Raw genomic sequence first — 22,163 nt, 5'->3', positions numbered from 1 at the left:
GTAGGTATCTTTCGACTATTGTGGATGTTACTCACGAAGGCGAAAAAGTCACGAATAAAACATGACTAGCTTCTGTTACCGTCACCCTAAGCAGGGCTAGTAGGTGACAATCGGGTGGGGAGGACTTTCTTTTCTGTGTCGTTCCATCGAAGCTTTCCTTTCTCCGACAGACGAGGTCATTGCTTCTCTTTCTCATCACCGGCCTCGTTTTGGCGGCAGAGAATCACGAATCCCCCTTCCCATCTCAGCTTGTGTCTCTCCTCCTGCGGGGGAGGCGGAAGAGGGATCCCGACCATAGGGGGGTTGGTGGCACACGCGCGCGCGCTATTCCACCCTCCTGATCTCCCCTTTTCACTATTGGCCATCTACCGTCACGTGGTGCCAACCGGCGGAAACTGGGCGGATTTCTCTATCAATCGGCGGACCTAGCGGAGCGACTTTGGTGTGTCTGCCGCGTCTGTCTCCCAAGGTCCCCCATCCAAGCTCGTCAGACAGACAGTAGCTGCGATGTGATGGCGTCGTTCTGAAAGTAGACGAACCACAGAGAAGTCACCTTGCGTCCTGCTATGGACGTTGCTGGCGGTGGCTGTGAGACTGGATTTATCAACAGTCAACCTTCCATGGCTGAATTTATGACCGCGCTGCCCCACATCAATGAAACGTTCCGCTCGACGCCATCAATCAACGGCGGCCTGGTGTCGGCGCCGTCCTCCATGTGCCAAGCCGATACGACTGGCGGTACGGCCAGAGGTCTGCCCGGTGCGGTGGCAACCGTACATTGCACACCTCAGCCAAGTTCGCCGTCGTCCAAACACCCAACAGGCGACATCGGTGGCGGAAATGTCCCGGAATATCCTTGGATGAAAGAGAAGAAGACGACCAGAAAACCACACCAAGGTAAGACTCCTTAAAAGAAGAGGGAGGGGACAGAAGCCATGTTTTATTCAGTTCGTTCCGGGTGTCAACCCTCTTGCATAGTCCCCTATGTAGGGTGTGAGGGAAAGAGGGAGTATAGACAGACGACAGAGGTAGGGCAAAGGGCCTACACTGGCTGCCATATCAATCATTCGTGGTGCTGTCCGGTTATCAATCACTCTGGCTACTCATGATGTACAGCTTAAGGCCTTAGACGGCTGTTCAAACTGACTACGATGTCTGTCTCCTCATTAGTATTCTGAACCAGTAGCCTGTACCGTTAGATGGGTATGTCTTGCATGTTGTCAGTCAAAACGATGAATGAAACCGCTATCCTATAGGTATACAAAGTTTCGTTCTTTTATTTTATAACTAAAAGGTCAAAACGATTAACCTACAAAGATAATCAAGTCATGAAATTATTCTATTAAATTAAGATAAAAGAAAATGGCTTTATTCTTTACATAGGGTTTCACTATTACAATGATTATATTAAAAGAGTTTCACATAAACAAAAATATTTATATTAAATACACGTTTCAACTATTCAAAACTCGTAAAAATTATGATTTGTAATGTTGATAACAATTGCAATTAATCGCAAAGTGGTATTACCCGACGATGACAAAGCACAAAAAATAAAATTCTTCATTTAAATAACTTTTTTAAAATATAGAATCATTTCAAGTCTTTCACAATTAATATAAAAGTCCTACAAGCCCTGTACCTGAAGTATACTCTATAAACTTTATATAGGACCTATAAAACTTCTTTCGGCCCACGTAATTAAGGTAGCGTTAATGATAAATGATATACTAAACCCAAAGGCCTATAATAATAAATATAAAATTTTGATAAAGTGAGCGTTTGTCATTTATTAATGTGATAATTAATTTGATGTATCCAAACTCACTGTCTTAGAACGTGTTCACGCTTAACATAAAAATCATTTATCTTTTACACTACTTTGTAATAATTTTTCATAAACAATTAGCATGAATATTTTAAATTTTGTTAGTCTTTACGGATAGGCCTACGTTTAAAATGTCATAGTTATTAATAAAGTATAAATTATTTAATTTACAATTACTTAAAGCACTTTATATTTAGTGTTTAGTTACTGCTCTAAATACCGACTAAAACTTTTTAATACAGAAATACATTATTTAATAGAAATAATAGATTCAGAATTGTTTATTTTTTTATTAATTTTGACAATTTATTGAAGAAAAATCTTTCACATAATCCAATTTTTCAATTGCATTTTATTTTCTTTTATAGTATTATTGTAAGTCAAACATGTACAAAACGATAAATATGTCAGATATAAATCTAAACATATATATATAAAGAGGTTCTATATTCAAAACTTTGTGTATTTTGATGATATTTCATGTATATATCCATCAATAGACCAGCTGATAGTAGACACAGAATGCAACATTTGGCCAAACATTTTATCATTTATATCTAATTCTATATACCACAAACTACAGCTGCTTCCCATAAATGTATAAGCTTATCAATCGTTTTTTAAATTTAAATAGAACGAATTTTCTTGTTAACTTCGTATGATGTAGCGGTGGTCTGTTTAATTTTTGATAGACTCTGTTAATAAACTATTTATTATTGAAGTTATTCTATTTTACTTATACAAGCAGACAGCTGTGTAATGTATGTTATATTATCTGTTCAAATAGAAAAACCTTATGTTCAAATATCATTTGTCATTCGAGATGTAGACTACTTGCATAAATTAAATTATTTCCTCTATTAAATTAATATAACTTTTTAATTTTATTATATTAATTTAATAATACAATTCATCTTTTATGGTTATCATTAGTTAGTTTGTATTTTTATCTATAAAAAGTTAGATTTTTTACTTTTAATAATGATCTAAACGTAAGATTTGATTGTTGATAAGTTTGTATAGTGTGAAAAATTTTATTATTATAAACTTTTATAAGTCAGACTGCTTTATAATTTAGCCATTTCTTTTTATGAATTTTCATATCTTATTAAAAATTATATTAAAATAGTTTTAAAAGACATTACTACGTGAGTTATTTACAAATTACATAACTTTTTTGAAATGATGTGTAAGTTTTAAAGTGTTGCGTGAGTTATAAAGGGTTGAATGTAGTCTATTTGCTCTATAAGCATAGTGTAGAATTTAATATTATGCTATAAGTTACATTCATTCAAATAGTTTTTTTAAATAAAAGAATAACTCTTTCATGAAAGAAATTTTAAATATATACATAATATTTTCCAGATAATTTTTTAAACTTAAAATTAAACAAAACCCTATAGTTAAAGTGTTGAATTTGTCTATGATAACACCTCAAATTATAGGTACCTTCTGGTTGTGGCCTTAGGATGAACTACTCCATTGCATATTATATTCTCTCCATAAAATTTCTTAGAATTAGTCAATGTCATAAAATTATGTTCATCTTTCTCCATCACAGAAAATTGTTGCAAAATAATAAGCACTTCTAATATTATTTTTTGGTTTTCCTTTCCTGATAATTTCTATGAAAATGGTTCAAGGTAAAAAGATGTCAAGGTTTTTGAGTTAGAAGAAAGTTTTGACTATGTTCATTACATCTTCACGAGAATTTGTTATTTAATATTTGAAAAATGTGCTATGAACCTTAGTAATACATAAAATACTCAAGAATTCTAAACAAAAAATATCCATCGAGGTGACATCTATTAATAGTCTTGATATAATTATAACTAAATAAATTATTTTAAAACAGAATAAATATATATAAATATAGAAATCCTTTCTTAATTTTCTAAAATTAATTATAATTATTAATTTATCTGTTCAATGAGTTTCCTTAAGTCATTATGTATCGAAAAATATTACATAAAATTTCCTTGAAGTAATATCTACAACATAAAGATATGAAAAATTTAATCTACTATTATTTAAATTAATGATTTTTGAAGATATATATATTTAATCTTATGTATATCTTTCACAAAACATTGTTTTAAAGGATAAACCTCGAATAATTTAAGCATTATAGACGATTTTAATTGATTATTACAGGAGTGTAGTTATTTGACAGCTCGTTGATACACCATCAGTAACCCTTGGGCCAAATTTGACCCGTAATAGCATGGTTTATATAATATAAATCTTGTCAACTTTCAACATACCTATCAGATTTGGCTCGTGATCAGGAAAATGACTGACACCCCCTAACATGAAATATTTTAGATGTTGGATATGAATTACTTTTTATATCCTAAATGATGTTTCAGAAACATAAAACATGATTAACGACATAAATGTTTATTTAAAAATTTATCTCCTGTAAATTCACTGAAAACATATTTATATTTGTCTATACGAGTTTTCACTTTCTATAACTTCTAGGTTAAAATTTATGTGACTTTTATGATTTTTCTATAATATAAATTAAGTTAATTATATATTATATGAGCTTTAACTAAATATGTTAGACTAGTTAAGTTCAATAATCAGCAAAAGTTATTGTATATTAAGAGCATACAAATGAAGAAGTTTCTTGGTTTAAATTAAAAACAAGTATTTAAAGAATGCTTCAAAATTTTTAATAAATATTTAATACGTGTTTTATAACATAAATAAACATTTACATGACAACTGGTTGTTATTTTTCATTGAGTTACGTTGTCTATAAGAACTTCATAATGAGTCTATTGTTTAAAGTAGATGTTATTCAATACATATTCTTGATTTTCATGGCATGATGTCATCAAAAATACTGTAAGTCAAGCCTAAAAAGTTTACACGATTTTAAATATAACCACTACAACTTTGTTTGTAATATTATGCAAAGTTATCATTTGATATCCTCTTCTAAAATTTCGTTGAAAGATTATTAATCTTCATTTAGAGGTTAAAGATCCCTAAAGTTGGTACTAAAAAATCGAATGTATTATTAATATATTATATAATTACTACAACTTGAATAGTTGTATTAAATTTTTAACCTTTCATTTAAAAAAATTTACTGACATATTTATAATAAAAGCTACTTCCATTGCACGAATAAATTATAAAAATTTGGTTATATATAAAGCTGCATAAAATAGAATTTTAATATACTACACTTGTTTAGTTCGGCTTAAATTTATTAGAAGAAAGTTGACTAATGTTTTGCTTATAAAATAATTATCCTGCTACAATTAAGGGCATAGAGAGCTTAATGTTTTAAATATAATTCTTCTCTTATAATTTTTGACAATGCGATTTTATCTTGTAGCTAAAGAATTGTTTTAGAAATAATCAAAGTGCCGCCGCGACTAATTTCTTAAATTTTATATCCTAAAATCAAAATATAGAGCAAACGGTGTGCCAAAACCTAACGTAAACTCCATAGTTTTCAAAAGAGTCATTGTAAGTGTTGTTTAGAAAAAAGAAACGTCACCTTGACACAGCACATTTACGGATATGTTCTAAACAAGCAAACACAATCGCTTCACTCTGATTTTCCTTTGCCAGATTCTTACGAAAGTATTTAATAAATTCTCTTATTTATTTATTTTAATTAATAAAATATTTAAACTGTAAAAATTCATCATTTTTTAAGTTATTTTGAAGCCCATCCTTTTAAGTTTAATAAGAAATATATTAAATTTTTAAAGATTTAAACATGATTTCATATTTCTGTAATTTCAAAAATCTTACCTCTAATATAATCATTTTGTTTAGACTTAAATCATAATATTTTTATCTACTTTGATATTGGACTAAACACGTGTGCATGCCAATTTACAATATATAGATATAACTATAATTTTATATAAAATTCCTCAATAGTTTGTAACCATGATAGTTTAATCAACATAGTTCTTAATTCTTAGATAGCGATTATCTTAACAAGATCGCATAGTTCTGTAGTAAATAAATGGCTAAAATGTTACATTTAACATTGTTTAGCGTAACCATAAAGATTTAATTCCTGAAATATTACAGTGTAAACGCCAAATCGTTTGTCTTTTATAATTCATCTACTCCATGAGCTGACAAAATTAACGCTAGTGTGGTTTATGGCTTAACACGGATAATAAGTTAGTGATCTTGTCAAACGGTTAACAGATGCGTGCGTATATAAACTTGTCGCCTTATATAAATAATGGGTCGGGGAGACCACTCAAAGGACCATAAATCTATTTGAAGGCGCGAACGGTTCTCATGCCTGCTTATCCATTGGCAAGCGTGCAGTGTTGATGGGGTGAGTTAAAGCAGTCAAATAATGGATTTCCACGGTTAGAGTTGAAACACAAGAGACGATACAATATCTAGGTATAGCAAAAGCTGCGTGTATAAACTGACAAATATGGTACTTCTTCGTGGAATACGAGATCCAAGTTTTATCACGCACCCGGGAATTACGTCACGACAAGGAAAGACGGATAGAGATCGGAGGCTATGCGATCTCAGAAATTCTATTCGGGTATACAAGCAATTCACTCCTTCATGTTACTTTGCAAACTCTAGTTTAGCTATCGCGGAAGAGTGAAACATATTAGGCTTACTAAATCTAGAAGTATCATCCTTTTTTTTTTCTTCGTCTTCTTCTTCTTCCCCAAGTAGTTGAAGCTAAAAAAATTAAACTGATGTAGCCTATTTTCAGTTCAACATTGCAACTATAAAATTGTTTTTAAACTTTAAACGATTTAAAACTTTAAATGTTTTTTAGATTGAGTTGTATTTTTTTAAATAGCGTCGTTTATTTTAAAATGATCATAATTTTGTTTCCAAGTTTTTATAGGAGAATAGAAAAATAAAATGTTTTAAATGAATTTATAACCTATAAATTTATTTCGCTGTTTTTTTTATAACATTTTATTAACCTAAAAACTTGAAACTATATGAAAAAATAATTATATATTTTTAATAAATGGAAATTTAAAAACAAAATATGTATATGTATATATAAGGTCAAGGTTTATGCCACATAAACACGGAAGGATACTTAAATTAAACAAGTTTGTATGCATGAAACTCTTACTTAAAAAAAAAGGAAATATATATTGTTAAGTACGCTTCTTCCTTTGTCTGAAGACGAAGATTAATAGATCTAGTTTAGAATTCCAAGAAATATTTTTTGAACATATCTTAGCCATTAATATACTGTTACATTTTTAGATCTGTTTAACAAACGACGCTTCGCACCCCCTTGCTAATTGCTGAGATAAGTGTACTCTGTAGACCCATTAATTAGAACAATTACATAGTTATGAACAACATTTATCTTAACGCAAAAGTCAAACAATTACATTTATGTGATATTCTCGTTTCTTTTTAAAAAAAAATGCTTATTAAAAAATCTTTTAAACCTTTATCGAGTAGGCCTACGTCTTAATATATTTAATATTTGTTTAATTTGTTAATTTAATTTGTGATATTATCAACGTTGTTTCATGTCAGAATTATTAAGAATTAGTTAATACAGATTTTATTTTAAGTAATAATTTAAATAAGGTTTACATTCTTCGAGTTAAAAAGTATGTAAATTAGCCTTTATAATTTTTATTTTTATTATAAGAAAAGTAAAATTCTATAACTCTTTTAGAAAGTTTTAAAATCATTTCGCTAGTTGACATTTTATTAAAAGTTCAAATGCACTCTGAGTATTAATTAAGTAGAGATTCCCAAGCCTATACTTCAGTTGAAGTGCAACGCCCGAAAGCGAGTACCATAAAATGACCGGAAATTTAATGTTGCATATAAAATACAATGCTTAATAAAATAAATAACTTAAAAACAATTAAATTCCTAATTACTTCTTCAATTTAAAAGAACAAAAAGAGTTTCGTCGGAACATAAAACGACTTTAAAAAAATGCCGTTTATTGTAATTTAAACAATTAGTAAATGTTGAATAAGTAAGCAATTATAATTAAAATTTATAACAAAATTAAAAATCGGATGATGATAAATAAATATAATGACTCGCAAATGAGGAATCGTAAGTTATATCTTCATCATTTCATTTATATGGATCTAATATCGACTCGAAATTCACTTTTATTGAATAATTTCCCTAATTGTCTGAATAAATATTAATAATTTACTCAAACAATTAGGGAAATTTCTCGCAAACAGAAGAAATGAACAAGAATACGACAGAATGAATACAAAGCATATTATAAACTTAAATTATTAACTTCAGAAATAAATATCTTAATAGTAATTTACTGTAATTTCTTCTCATAAAAAATAAATGTATGTGATTTATATTATATTACGTAACTATGAACATTATTTTCTATACAAATAAATAAATAAAATAAATTTAAACAAACATGTAATAGGCCTACATAGAAGATTTGGAGAATGGAAAATAAACCATTGTTTTGAATATTTACGATTAAAATATGAAACTGTAAGAAGATTTTTCTTATTATAATTTATACAAAACAGTTATTTTAGATTAAACTATCGAAGACTGAAAATATTATTGTTTTTAGTAATGTAAGCTTTGTTATCTGTATTTGAAACAATATTATCACATTGTTTTCGTATTATATAAAGAATACCGAACAGTCTGCAGATTTTCGCACCATTGTCCAAGTTAAGATAATTTAATTTCCTTTTTAAAAATCTTTGAAAAGGATGTTTATGTTTCTTTAATATTTTGTTTTGCCATTATATTTAATGTAATTCTAATTTGATTGACAGATAGTTTAGTTATGTCGTTCATACAAATTTTGGCACGTAACATGTCTCATCTTTTTTCCTTTTTTATTACTTTTTTCTTTATTTTTTGAATTATTTCCAGTATAATTTTTTTTAAAGAACATAACATATAAGATCTTGACCTTACAATTATTGCATTTTTATCTTAATATTTCACATAACTTACGTGTTAAAAGTTATATCAGAATGAAGTAGTTATATCTTTTTATTATAAGCGTACACAGCAATATCATCGAATAAATTATTGGTAGAAATAATTAAGAAATCTTTATAAGTTTAACAATGTTACGTTTATTTTTTCTGTTTTGTAATCCTGTAGAAAAACCGTTTATAAACTAAATAATTTGCATCTATTGCATATGAATTTTAAAATATATATTTGTACTGTACATTTTGTATATTTTACTTTCAGTCTAAAGTACAGTACAGTACATGCTATTGTATTTTAATTACTTTTTAATCACACGATATTTAAATTAACTGTAGATTTGTATTATTCTATTTAATATTCTGTATTTAATATATAAACTTATAGATCTATCTAAATCAATAAAACATCTATAAATCTATATACGAACTTATAAATTCTTAAATATATATATTATTGACTATTGATTTTAATTCAATAAAACTTTTTTCTCTCCACGAATATTTTATTATTTAATTAATCGACAACGTTTCTTTAGACTGATGATAATTTTATCTTGAAACAATGTTTACATTCCAAGTAAATTATATTTTCTTTAAGTTACAAAAATATAAATATTTTTATTGTTATTTTACCTCTAATTACAGGGTAGACTGCCGCAAAGACAATAAAAAAATTTCTTAAACACCCAACTAAAATATTAGGAAAACTTGTTTGAAATTCTTGGAATTATTCTACGTTTTTTCTAAGTTTTTTTACATTTAGATTCATGTATTATTTTTGTTTTTACGGTATAGATTATTGACTTGTATCTTCTATAATTTAGTAAAAATTTTATAAGAGTAGGCTAAATTTAAATCGTAAATAGCAAGTTTACAAACTATGGTATTTATTTTTTAAAAAAAGGAATAAAATACCGAAATATATTTATAAAAATTTATAAGTATTTTAAACGATTTTAGTAATGTTTTTAAACTTTTTGATTATTTCTTCAATGTGCTAAAAAATTTACATTACCCAGGAGTGTGGTTTCAAACCACAAGAGAATCACGATTTATTGGGTTTTGAAACAATGGCACTAGACACGTATAAATAAAAATCATTTCAGTAAAATATATATTATAAATATTATTTTAAAAAATAAATAAATAAACTAAATGCTAAAACTTATATAAAAATAATAGTAAGGTCAATTTAAATAAACTTTATCCAAGTTTATTATTTATTTATTTATTTATTAGAGGAAGATTAAACATATTTTAAGAAATAATTGTTGCAGATATAAATAAATATATCGAGATTAGACTAGATTTAAATTTAAAATGGAGCGTATAAAATGTCTCTGTTCTAAATGTTCCATTCAAACGAACAGGAAAATGTCTTGTACTGTACTTCTTTAATAATAAAATGTTTAGACATTCTCTAAAATAGCATTTTTGGTTAAGGAAATTAAATTTATTTTTTTACAAAAACATTTTTAGTATAAATTATTAAAAAAATATTTGAGTATTTATTGTAAAATTCGAATCATTATAGGTTACATATATATGAGTTGTTGTAGATGTAGATTAATAGACTATATGTAAGGCAGGCCTACATAAATTTAATTTTGAATAATCTTACTACACTTCTATGTTGTAAAATTTTATAAATATATGTCGATTATTATATTAGATCAAATTTAATGTAACAGGTCTGTAAGGTATAATAGTTACATTATAATCTAATATTTAGATGTTACACTACGTAGGCCACATACATTAAAGTAATATTTAACTAGAAAGTTAAATTATGTCTATTTATTATTTATTCTTAATTAGTATTTTATGTTAGTTATTAAAAGAAGTAAATAAATCAATTAAAGACACGAGAAACCCAAACAAACGTAGCAATTAAAACAAACTTTTACTTTACGGATATTAATTTTTGAAAGTTAGATCTTTGATAAAGATATCCAAAAATCAAGTTAAGGATAATTTGAAATGACAAAGTTATATCATTGTCAACATCATTTCAATTTTGAGAAAGTTTGTTCAAGTAGCAGCTGGTGTTTTGTTTTCCCAACTTCAATTTCTTGTCTCGTCCTCAGCTAAGGAAGCTGACGTAATTAAGCAACGGGGACAGCCGTCTTGTCGTTCACAGGACCGACCCGAGCGACCCCTTACGCACGAGATTAATTTCGCTAACGGCCGCAACAACGACTCTAGCGCCCCACACTTATTAATAATGTTACTGTAACAAGGCATCAGAAGCCAGCTGTCGTCCTGTCGCTTGTATTGACGAACAAAAGCTGAATTTGTTTCGTCAAAATGACAACAGACCAGCACTCGCATTAACATTATGCTAATTGTCACGTGACTGATTCATCTGCCATTTCTGTTTTCAATAACAAGGAAGCCGAAATTTGACCAATTGTCGGCCTTACTTAGAATACCTTAAAGGAAGTCTTTCGAACATATAATTATCTTCTATTGTTCGACTCGAAATGATTTAAGTTTTAAACAAATCGCTCACTGATTACAATAAAACTCGTTGTATTCAAGGCTTAGTGTGATTTACGAGTTCAAGGAAAGTCCCTATAAGATATTAAAACTGAAAAATGATATAAAACTTTTATTTATAGTTATAAAATAATTTGTAAGAGAAGAATAGAAGTTTTTGTTTTATAATACCATAATAATATGCCTACTCACCTTTAGAAGAGGCCTGTTAAGATCACGCCTGAATGAATTTCAGAACAAAAGCTTGTATATGTAAACAAAAGAAAAGATCTGTAACAAAAATAAATCCACTCAATGCAAAATAATTATATTAATAAATTAGTTTGTATACGATATAATATAAATTAAATTCGTATTATTTCGTATATGAATTAGGCTACTGTATAATGTTCAAACTAACATTTAGGCCTATTTGTCGTAAATAATATATTTATTCTATACAATTGCATTAAACATTTAAAATGCTAACATAAAATTATTATACGTAAAGTACTGTACTTTATTTAAATGTATTATTTCTATTTAACAATTTTTAAGAATTAAAAGTTGTAATTTGTAATTAATTTACAAAAAAATACATAAAAAATTTAAATCTTAAGCTTCATACTTTGCAAAATATAAAGGCCTACAATTTTAAAATTTTAAATAATTTAATTTAGGTTTTAAAATTAAGAGAAGTTATGCATTTTTTATATTTTTAACAATAATAAATTTTGAAATGAATAGTGAGACACATCTTGATCAATTTGTATGTTTATTTATAAAATTTAATCAACCAAATTACTTAAAATTCTATCAAGTCTATTGTAATTATCTCAGGTTGACAGTGTATGTTCGCATAAGTCGTAGACCGGAAATCATCGATAGAATTTTATGATAAATATATAAATGACCGAAATCGATCATAATTCTAACAATTAAACTTGTGCAAATGATCGAGGAAGCACCGTCTATTGCTTTGGTAGCTGATCTGACAGCTGACACGTTAAAGCGACTGTCAATCACCTTAGTTGACAGTTCGCGTTTTTCTGTCTACTCCCCACATCAAGCGAATCACGTCGAATGACTGTGCTTCGAGAAAGGCACTTTGTAGACCATAAAGGCGGTGCCAACATATAACGGCTTCAATCTTAGTATAGTCCAGCCCAACAAAATCATTTTCATATGCACATACTTTGTCTATGAACATTTAATCATTCGCTTTCGCAGAAAACGATAATAACGCTCTTATTCTATTATTAAAAGCCAATGATAATTTTTGTTGTAGTTTAATAATTAATGTGACAAAATTAGTAAAAAGAATTAACTTCAGTTAAGAGAATAACAAGATAATACTTTTTTTATAGCTCTTATAAATTCGGTTCAAAAGTCCTTTTATGCGAAAAACTAATTTTTCCTGTTAGAATTAATTTATAAAAAAAATAGCGAAGAGATGACGGGTAGATTATAGAAATCTACTTATTTTATCACACGTTATTTTCATACTAAGGTTCAATTTTTCAAGTTAAAGAGAGAGGAAGTGCAAATACAAATCTTGGGTAATGTGATGTCACGAACCATTTTTCTTTCTGAATCTAGGTTAAATATATTTTCATATCAAATATTTAATATCTTTAGAAAAGATAAAATATTTTAAAAGTTTTTTATTCATATAATTATACATTTTTAAAGCAAAAAGTAGCATTTATATATATATAACTTATTATAATTTTCAATCCGATAAGTTATGATTAGATTATGTGTTGTAAATGTACTGTGATGACATACCTTTGGGAAAAATTGTATTGCGGTTACATATTTTAGAATTTCGTATTAATTAGCTTACGTAGCCTAAATTTATAGGCGTTTTTTTAATTTAGAAGCATTATAGTTGGAAATAATCTATAAATAACTATACATTTATTATATTACAAATTGTTTATAACCGTTTAAAAATAAATATACTTTTTTTAATTATAAACAAATTAGACGGCAATAAATCGCTTTCGGTGTAGAATATGACAAATATGCAGTTGAGATATTTATAATTAGTATGTTTTAAATGGGTTAGTCTTATTTAAAACTTTAGAGGTTAGAAATAATGTTGATGATGAATAGCTTCTTTAACAATAGCGGGCTTTATGTTTTCAATCTGCTTAATAAAAACTATCCTAAAGTATTTTTATTTATTTTTTATTTAAATTTTGTCTACATAGTTGGTAGAAGTAAATATCAGATAAATAAAATTGTTGTAAGCTGTCTAGATAAACAACGGTCGTTTCTGTTCTTCCTATAAAAAACAGGATGTTGACAGCGATACCGATCTTGAAGAGAGAGACTATCTTTCTATCTGTAAAGATCTACAGAGAAAACTTGTAAGCTTCTTTCCTGACCTTTTGCCAAAAACCTACTTGGATGATGTTTTTTTTTCGCCCTCGGGTGCACGTTAAAAATAGTCCTAGGTTCTTCTGCCCACGCCTCTTCGGTTGGCTGGGCGGTCTGTCCGCTTGGACGACCCTTCACAATCGTTTCCTGTATTTGTCTAGCTAGTTTCATTTCTCCAAACCACTAATACCTTTCATAATTTTATTTCTGAACTGCATGATGTGACAACTTCTTAACATGAACATAATTTATGCTTGAGATAGGATCTTCTTCCAGTGCCTACTAGCCATTCATACATACATCACGGATTTGTTGGCAGAAATATATCTGCGGTATACAGACCTACCATTGCCAAGAATACTGTTTTCTAATGATAGCCGTACTAATGTCTGCATTAAAACAACATATGCTTATATATATATATATATTTTAAATATGTTTTGCGTTTAATGACTTATTCGACTGCTTTAAAAATAAATTAATGAAACGTTTAACATTACATTCGGGATTTTTCCGTAACTTCGTAGTGTATTATGGCAATTTTAAGTCTGTAAATTATCGAAAATAAAATTATTTATATTAATATATTTATTACAAGTACAGTAAATTCATTCGTTTAAGATGGATGATATAAAATAGATTTTGATATATTTCTGCATAAATATTATTCTCGTGTACGCTTAGTATTTATGAATAACGATTTCAATTTTCTTATGTTATAGAAGAAATATTGCGTGTTGATTTGATATATTAGTTTCTCTAAATGAATTCTTTGTGTGTTTTTATACATTGCTCAAATATGAAATGAAAATGCCCCTCAAAACATATAGATCATTATCATATATTACATAACCTACTTTGTTTCGATGAAAAAATATAAAAATCTAACTGTAATATAATAACTTTAGACAGATTTCTGATAAAATTTATACATATTTTTATCGATTTTATCATATTGTTCGTAGTTTACGCTGTTATAGGCTATATTACTTGTAAGATAGCAGTCTAGCAGTGCAGATAGACTATTCTACATAAAATATAGCTTAAAATAACTTTATAATAATATATTTATCTATATTAAAACCGTATTAAAATAATCTATTTACTAACGTATTTAACTAAAATTTCGATTGTTGTTTGAGTAATTCAAATCTTCGTAAGAGAGTTTAGAAATTAAATAACTTTAATACAGATCTGTTTTTTTTTATAAATAAGATAATCTGTTGATAAAATGAAAATTGGAATAGGCAAACTTAAGGATGCCAAAGTGAAAAACAAAAGCATAAAAATTAGTTTAATATAATAAATCGTTAAGAAGGTTATAGGCCTACTTAAAATATAAACTTGAATATATCATAAATTCACACCGAAAATAATTTAATTTTTATCTCCTTATGCTTAGAAAAAAAAAATTTTCCTCAACTTTCAGCAATTTAGATCGTAATCTGAAAGATTTATGACGAATGCAAAATATCTGTCAAAGATTTTTGAGATTGATCAGGTGCATTAAGATCAGTTAAAAGTAAAGCTATCTAAATTTTATAAAAATGAAATTAATTAAATAAAAAATTTATATCTTGTTGCCGATAGTAAAACAGCACTTCGACTAATTTATAAGAATTTCTCACAGCATAAACTATAGACTAAAACTTTAGTTTAATGAATAAATTCATTAAAGTCTATAAAATAATACATTAAAAATTTAGTTAAAATTTGTAAGCCTTTATAATGATAAAAATTTAGTTTTTATTAACATTATTTTAGCTCATTTTTATAATATTTCAGTAGACTCTAATTTAAAAAATAAAGCTATTGAGTAAGAAAAAGTCGTTTAATAGTTTTTTTCTTTTTTACTTTCTAAGCTTTGAAACAGTATAAAGAGGTAAGCTATTTTGTTGCACCCTCACCACAAGATTTATTAATGTATAAAGGCAGTAATTTATTAACGGATAATTTAGAGTGCAGCGAAAAATATTAAAAATAGATTGAGTCAAACAAGGGAAAACTGGGCACAGTTTCCTCCCAATTCTAATTTAAACGATTGTTTATGTTGGAAGACACGAATACGTTATCTAGCCTATATCTTTAATTTTTGTTCCGCTTTGTTTTTTCAGTATACATGCTAAACAATTTGACTAGAGGTATTCTGCAAGCAAATAGTCTCAAGTTGGCAATGATATCTTGTACAAACTTTTAACTTTACAAAGTTAGAAGTTTAAACACAATGTTAATCTAATTTATTTAATTATGTTATACTTAACGTAAAGTATAATACAATTAAATAATAATAACTGGGTTATGGTAGAATTAAATATTAAATCTATATACTTCATAAACATAACTAAGGCTGTTGATAACTTAAAGTTCGCTTAAAATAAATAAATAAATAAAGTTCAATTTTAATATAATTCTTTTTAAAGAAACGCTCCTGAAAAAATGGCCGCCGTTTAGAGGTATATAAATTTTACATAAAATACTTTTCTAAGGAACTAAAATAAATAGTGGGGTGTCCAGGTTTAGTGGTATCATATATTTTCCGCAGGGTTTTTTAGAGAGTAACTGAAAAATCTAGTGTAGATCGGTCAAAGGGTTTAGAAGTATAAACAGAACAAACAGACAGCCAGACATTCTATTTTATATATACAGATAAGTTTCGTGGAATGTATGTATAACTATATTTTTTCTTCTCCTATCGATGTCATAAAGCTTAACTTGTGTCAATTTTATAACAATGCCATTAAACTATTTTATAAATAATCTTAACATATTAATAGAAATTGGTGTGTTAATGCTGTTTCGGAATAAGACAAATATGTAATAAGAATTTAGATAATTTATTTAAATACTTTTAAAAATCGCATCGATATCTCTCCATAAAGTACAATACATTATTTTGACATGTATTTAAATAAATGTTATCAAAGACTAAGTTTTTTAAAATAAATATCAAGAATTAAACCAATTTCTGTATGAATATAACAAAGTATTAATAGATATTTGGTAAAATATTTAATATTTATTATATTATATTACAGTAAAAAGTCGTCGAAATTTCATATTTTCTATTAATGATTTCTAGGCGTGTTAAAGTGACAAATGTATCATCATTCAAAATAAAAACTTTTGATATTTTTCCCATCTTAAAATTAATATCATACACATTACGGTGACGTGATTAAACGACTTTTACAATAGTCATTATGTCATAAGTGTATGCATCAGTACAGACTATGACATCATTTCTAATATATCAGTGTAGCTTTGCTGCTTAAGCTCATTCAGAATTTAGAGTATGAATATGCTGATTCAGAAAATCGATTAGATTAATCTTCCACAATCTCCATAATGGAAAAACCTCTCTCTCTCTCTCTGTTTTCTTTAGAAAACTCTTCAGATTACACCGTCTAATAATAAATAATCAATAGTCGAAGACATTTTAAAAGCTCAGTTTAGTTCATGTAACCTATTGTTAGTAATATTAAAAGCAATACTCTATGCAAAAAATATTAATNTAAATTTATTTTTTTACAAAAACATTTTTAGTATAAATTATTAAAAAAATATTTGAGTATTTATTGTAAAATTCGAATCATTATAGGTTACATATATATGAGTTGTTGTAGATGTAGATTAATAGACTATATGTAAGGCAGGCCTACATAAATTTAATTTTGAATAATCTTACTACACTTCTATGTTGTAAAATTTTATAAATATATGTCGATTATTATATTAGATCAAATTTAATGTAACAGGTCTGTAAGGTATAATAGTTACATTATAATCTAATATTTAGATGTTACACTACGTAGGCCACATACATTAAAGTAATATTTAACTAGAAAGTTAAATTATGTCTATTTATTATTTATTCTTAATTAGTATTTTATGTTAGTTATTAAAAGAAGTAAATAAATCAATTAAAGACACGAGAAACCCAAACAAACGTAGCAATTAAAACAAACTTTTACTTTACGGATATTAATTTTTGAAAGTTAGATCTTTGATAAAGATATCCAAAAATCAAGTTAAGGATAATTTGAAATGACAAAGTTATATCATTGTCAACATCATTTCAATTTTGAGAAAGTTTGTTCAAGTAGCAGCTGGTGTTTTGTTTTCCCAACTTCAATTTCTTGTCTCGTCCTCAGCTAAGGAAGCTGACGTAATTAAGCAACGGGGACAGCCGTCTTGTCGTTCACAGGACCGACCCGAGCGACCCCTTACGCACGAGATTAATTTCGCTAACGGCCGCAACAACGACTCTAGCGCCCCACACTTATTAATAATGTTACTGTAACAAGGCATCAGAAGCCAGCTGTCGTCCTGTCGCTTGTATTGACGAACAAAAGCTGAATTTGTTTCGTCAAAATGACAACAGACCAGCACTCGCATTAACATTATGCTAATTGTCACGTGACTGATTCATCTGCCATTTCTGTTTTCAATAACAAGGAAGCCGAAATTTGACCAATTGTCGGCCTTACTTAGAATACCTTAAAGGAAGTCTTTCGAACATATAATTATCTTCTATTGTTCGACTCGAAATGATTTAAGTTTTAAACAAATCGCTCACTGATTACAATAAAACTCGTTGTATTCAAGGCTTAGTGTGATTTACGAGTTCAAGGAAAGTCCCTATAAGATATTAAAACTGAAAAATGATATAAAACTTTTATTTATAGTTATAAAATAATTTGTAAGAGAAGAATAGAAGTTTTTGTTTTATAATACCATAATAATATGCCTACTCACCTTTAGAAGAGGCCTGTTAAGATCACGCCTGAATGAATTTCAGAACAAAAGCTTGTATATGTAAACAAAAGAAAAGATCTGTAACAAAAATAAATCCACTCAATGCAAAATAATTATATTAATAAATTAGTTTGTATACGATATAATATAAATTAAATTCGTATTATTTCGTATATGAATTAGGCTACTGTATAATGTTCAAACTAACATTTAGGCCTATTTGTCGTAAATAATATATTTATTCTATACAATTGCATTAAACATTTAAAATGCTAACATAAAATTATTATACGTAAAGTACTGTACTTTATTTAAATGTATTATTTCTATTTAACAATTTTTAAGAATTAAAAGTTGTAATTTGTAATTAATTTACAAAAAAATACATAAAAAATTTAAATCTTAAGCTTCATACTTTGCAAAATATAAAGGCCTACAATTTTAAAATTTTAAATAATTTAATTTAGGTTTTAAAATTAAGAGAAGTTATGCATTTTTTATATTTTTAACAATAATAAATTTTGAAATGAATAGTGAGACACATCTTGATCAATTTGTATGTTTATTTATAAAATTTAATCAACCAAATTACTTAAAATTCTATCAAGTCTATTGTAATTATCTCAGGTTGACACAGTGTATGTTCGCATAAGTCGTAGACCGGAAATCATCGATAGAATTTTATGATAAATATATAAATGACCGAAATCGATCATAATTCTAACAATTAAACTTGTGCAAATGATCGAGGAAGCACCGTCTATTGCTTTGGTAGCTGATCTGACAGCTGACACGTTAAAGCGACTGTCAATCACCTTAGTTGACAGTTCGCGTTTTTCTGTCTACTCCCCACATCAAGCGAATCACGTCGAATGACTGTGCTTCGAGAAAGGCACTTTGTAGACCATAAAGGCGGTGCCAACATATAACGGCTTCAATCTTAGTATAGTCCAGCCCAACAAAATCATTTTCATATGCACATACTTTGTCTATGAACATTTAATCATTCGCTTTCGCAGAAAACGATAATAACGCTCTTATTCTATTATTAAAAGCCAATGATAATTTTTGTTGTAGTTTAATAATTAATGTGACAAAATTAGTAAAAAGAATTAACTTCAGTTAAGAGAATAACAAGATAATACTTTTTTTATAGCTCTTATAAATTCGGTTCAAAAGTCCTTTTATGCGAAAAACTAATTTTTCCTGTTAGAATTAATTTATAAAAAAAATAGCGAAGAGATGACGGGTAGATTATAGAAATCTACTTATTTTATCACACGTTATTTTCATACTAAGGTTCAATTTTTCAAGTTAAAGAGAGAGGAAGTGCAAATACAAATCTTGGGTAATGTGATGTCACGAACCATTTTTCTTTCTGAATCTAGGTTAAATATATTTTCATATCAAATATTTAATATCTTTAGAAAAGATAAAATATTTTAAAAGTTTTTTATTCATATAATTATACATTTTTAAAGCAAAAAGTAGCATTTATATATATATAACTTATTATAATTTTCAATCCGATAAGTTATGATTAGATTATGTGTTGTAAATGTACTGTGATGACATACCTTTGGGAAAAATTGTATTGCGGTTACATATTTTAGAATTTCGTATTAATTAGCTTACGTAGCCTAAATTTATAGGCGTTTTTTTAATTTAGAAGCATTATAGTTGGAAATAATCTATAAATAACTATACATTTATTATATTACAAATTGTTTATAACCGTTTAAAAATAAATATACTTTTTTTAATTATAAACAAATTAGACGGCAATAAATCGCTTTCGGTGTAGAATATGACAAATATGCAGTTGAGATATTTATAATTAGTATGTTTTAAATGGGTTAGTCTTATTTAAAACTTACTTTAGAGGTTAGAAATAATGTTGATGATGAATAGCTTCTTTAACAATAGCGGGCTTTATGTTTTCAATCTGCTTAATAAAAACTATCCTAAAGTATTTTTATTTATTTTTTATTTAAATTTTGTCTACATAGTTGGTAGAAGTAAATATCAGATAAATAAAATTGTTGTAAGCTGTCTAGATAAACAACGGTCGTTTCTGTTCTTCCTATAAAAAACAGGATGTTGACAGCGATACCGATCTTGAAGAGAGAGACTATCTTTCTATCTGTAAAGATCTACAGAGAAAACTTGTAAGCTTCTTTCCTGACCTTTTGCCAAAAACCTACTTGGATGATGTTTTTTTTTCGCCCTCGGGTGCACGTTAAAAATAGTCCTAGGTTCTTCTGCCCACGCCTCTTCGGTTGGCTGGGCGGTCTGTCCGCTTGGACGACCCTTCACAATCGTTTCCTGTATTTGTCTAGCTAGTTTCATTTCTCCAAACCACTAATACCTTTCATAATTTTATTTCTGAACTGCATGATGTGACAACTTCTTAACATGAACATAATTTATGCTTGAGATAGGATCTTCTTCCAGTGCCTACTAGCCATTCATACATACATCACGGATTTGTTGGCAGAAATATATCTGCGGTATACAGACCTACCATTGCCAAGAATACTGTTTTCTAATGATAGCCGTACTAATGTCTGCATTAAAACAACATATGCTTATATATATATATATATTTTAAATATGTTTTGCGTTTAATGACTTATTCGACTGCTTTAAAAATAAATTAATGAAACGTTTAACATTACATTCGGGATTTTTCCGTAACTTCGTAGTGTATTATGGCAATTTTAAGTCTGTAAATTATCGAAAATAAAATTATTTATATTAATATATTTATTACAAGTACAGTAAATTCATTCGTTTAAGATGGATGATATAAAATAGATTTTGATATATTTCTGCATAAATATTATTCTCGTGTACGCTTAGTATTTATGAATAACGATTTCAATTTTCTTATGTTATAGAAGAAATATTGCGTGTTGATTTGATATATTAGTTTCTCTAAATGAATTCTTTGTGTGTTTTTATACATTGCTCAAATATGAAATGAAAATGCCCCTCAAAACATATAGATCATTATCATATATTACATAACCTACTTTGTTTCGATGAAAAAATATAAAAATCTAACTGTAATATAATAACTTTAGACAGATTTCTGATAAAATTTATACATATTTTTATCGATTTTATCATATTGTTCGTAGTTTACGCTGTTATAGGCTATATTACTTGTAAGATAGCAGTCTAGCAGTGCAGATAGACTATTCTACATAAAATATAGCTTAAAATAACTTTATAATAATATATTTATCTATATTAAAACCGTATTAAAATAATCTATTTACTAACGTATTTAACTAAAATTTCGATTGTTGTTTGAGTAATTCAAATCTTCGTAAGAGAGTTTAGAAATTAAATAACTTTAATACAGATCTGTTTTTTTTTTTTATAAATAAGATAATCTGTTGATAAAATGAAAATTGGAATAGGCAAACTTAAGGATGCCAAAGTGAAAAACAAAAGCATAAAAATTAGTTTAATATAATAAATCGTTAAGAAGGTTATAGGCCTACTTAAAATATAAACTTGAATATATCATAAATTCACACCGAAAATAATTTAATTTTTATCTCCTTATGCTTAGAAAAAAAAAATTTTCCTCAACTTTCAGCAATTTAGATCGTAATCTGAAAGATTTATGACGAATGCAAAATATCTGTCAAAGATTTTTGAGATTGATCAGGTGCATTAAGATCAGTTAAAAGTAAAGCTATCTAAATTTTATAAAAATGAAATTAATTAAATAAAAAATTTATATCTTGTTGCCGATA

General features: G+C 27.5%; 1 protein-coding gene across 1 annotated transcript in view; it reads left to right on the top strand.

Annotated features, from left to right (window-relative positions):
* Positions 1–430: 430 nt before the first annotated feature.
* Positions 431–22,163, top strand: part of LOC111634310 — a 54,532-nt gene continuing 32,799 nt past the window's right edge. The window contains exon 1 of the mRNA XM_023379064.1: positions 431–897. Within this exon, the coding sequence (XP_023234832.1) occupies positions 567–897 (331 nt within the window). The 5' untranslated portion in view covers positions 431–566. The remainder of the gene's footprint in view (positions 898–22,163) is intronic.

The sequence above is a fragment of the Centruroides sculpturatus genome, unplaced genomic scaffold (assembly GCF_000671375.1).
Source record: "Centruroides sculpturatus isolate CEXI.00-Female unplaced genomic scaffold, Cexi_2.0 scaffold210, whole genome shotgun sequence".
NCBI classification, from domain to species: Eukaryota; Metazoa; Arthropoda; class Arachnida; order Scorpiones; family Buthidae; genus Centruroides; species Centruroides sculpturatus.
This window is presented reverse-complemented; position numbering and strand designations above follow the sequence as displayed.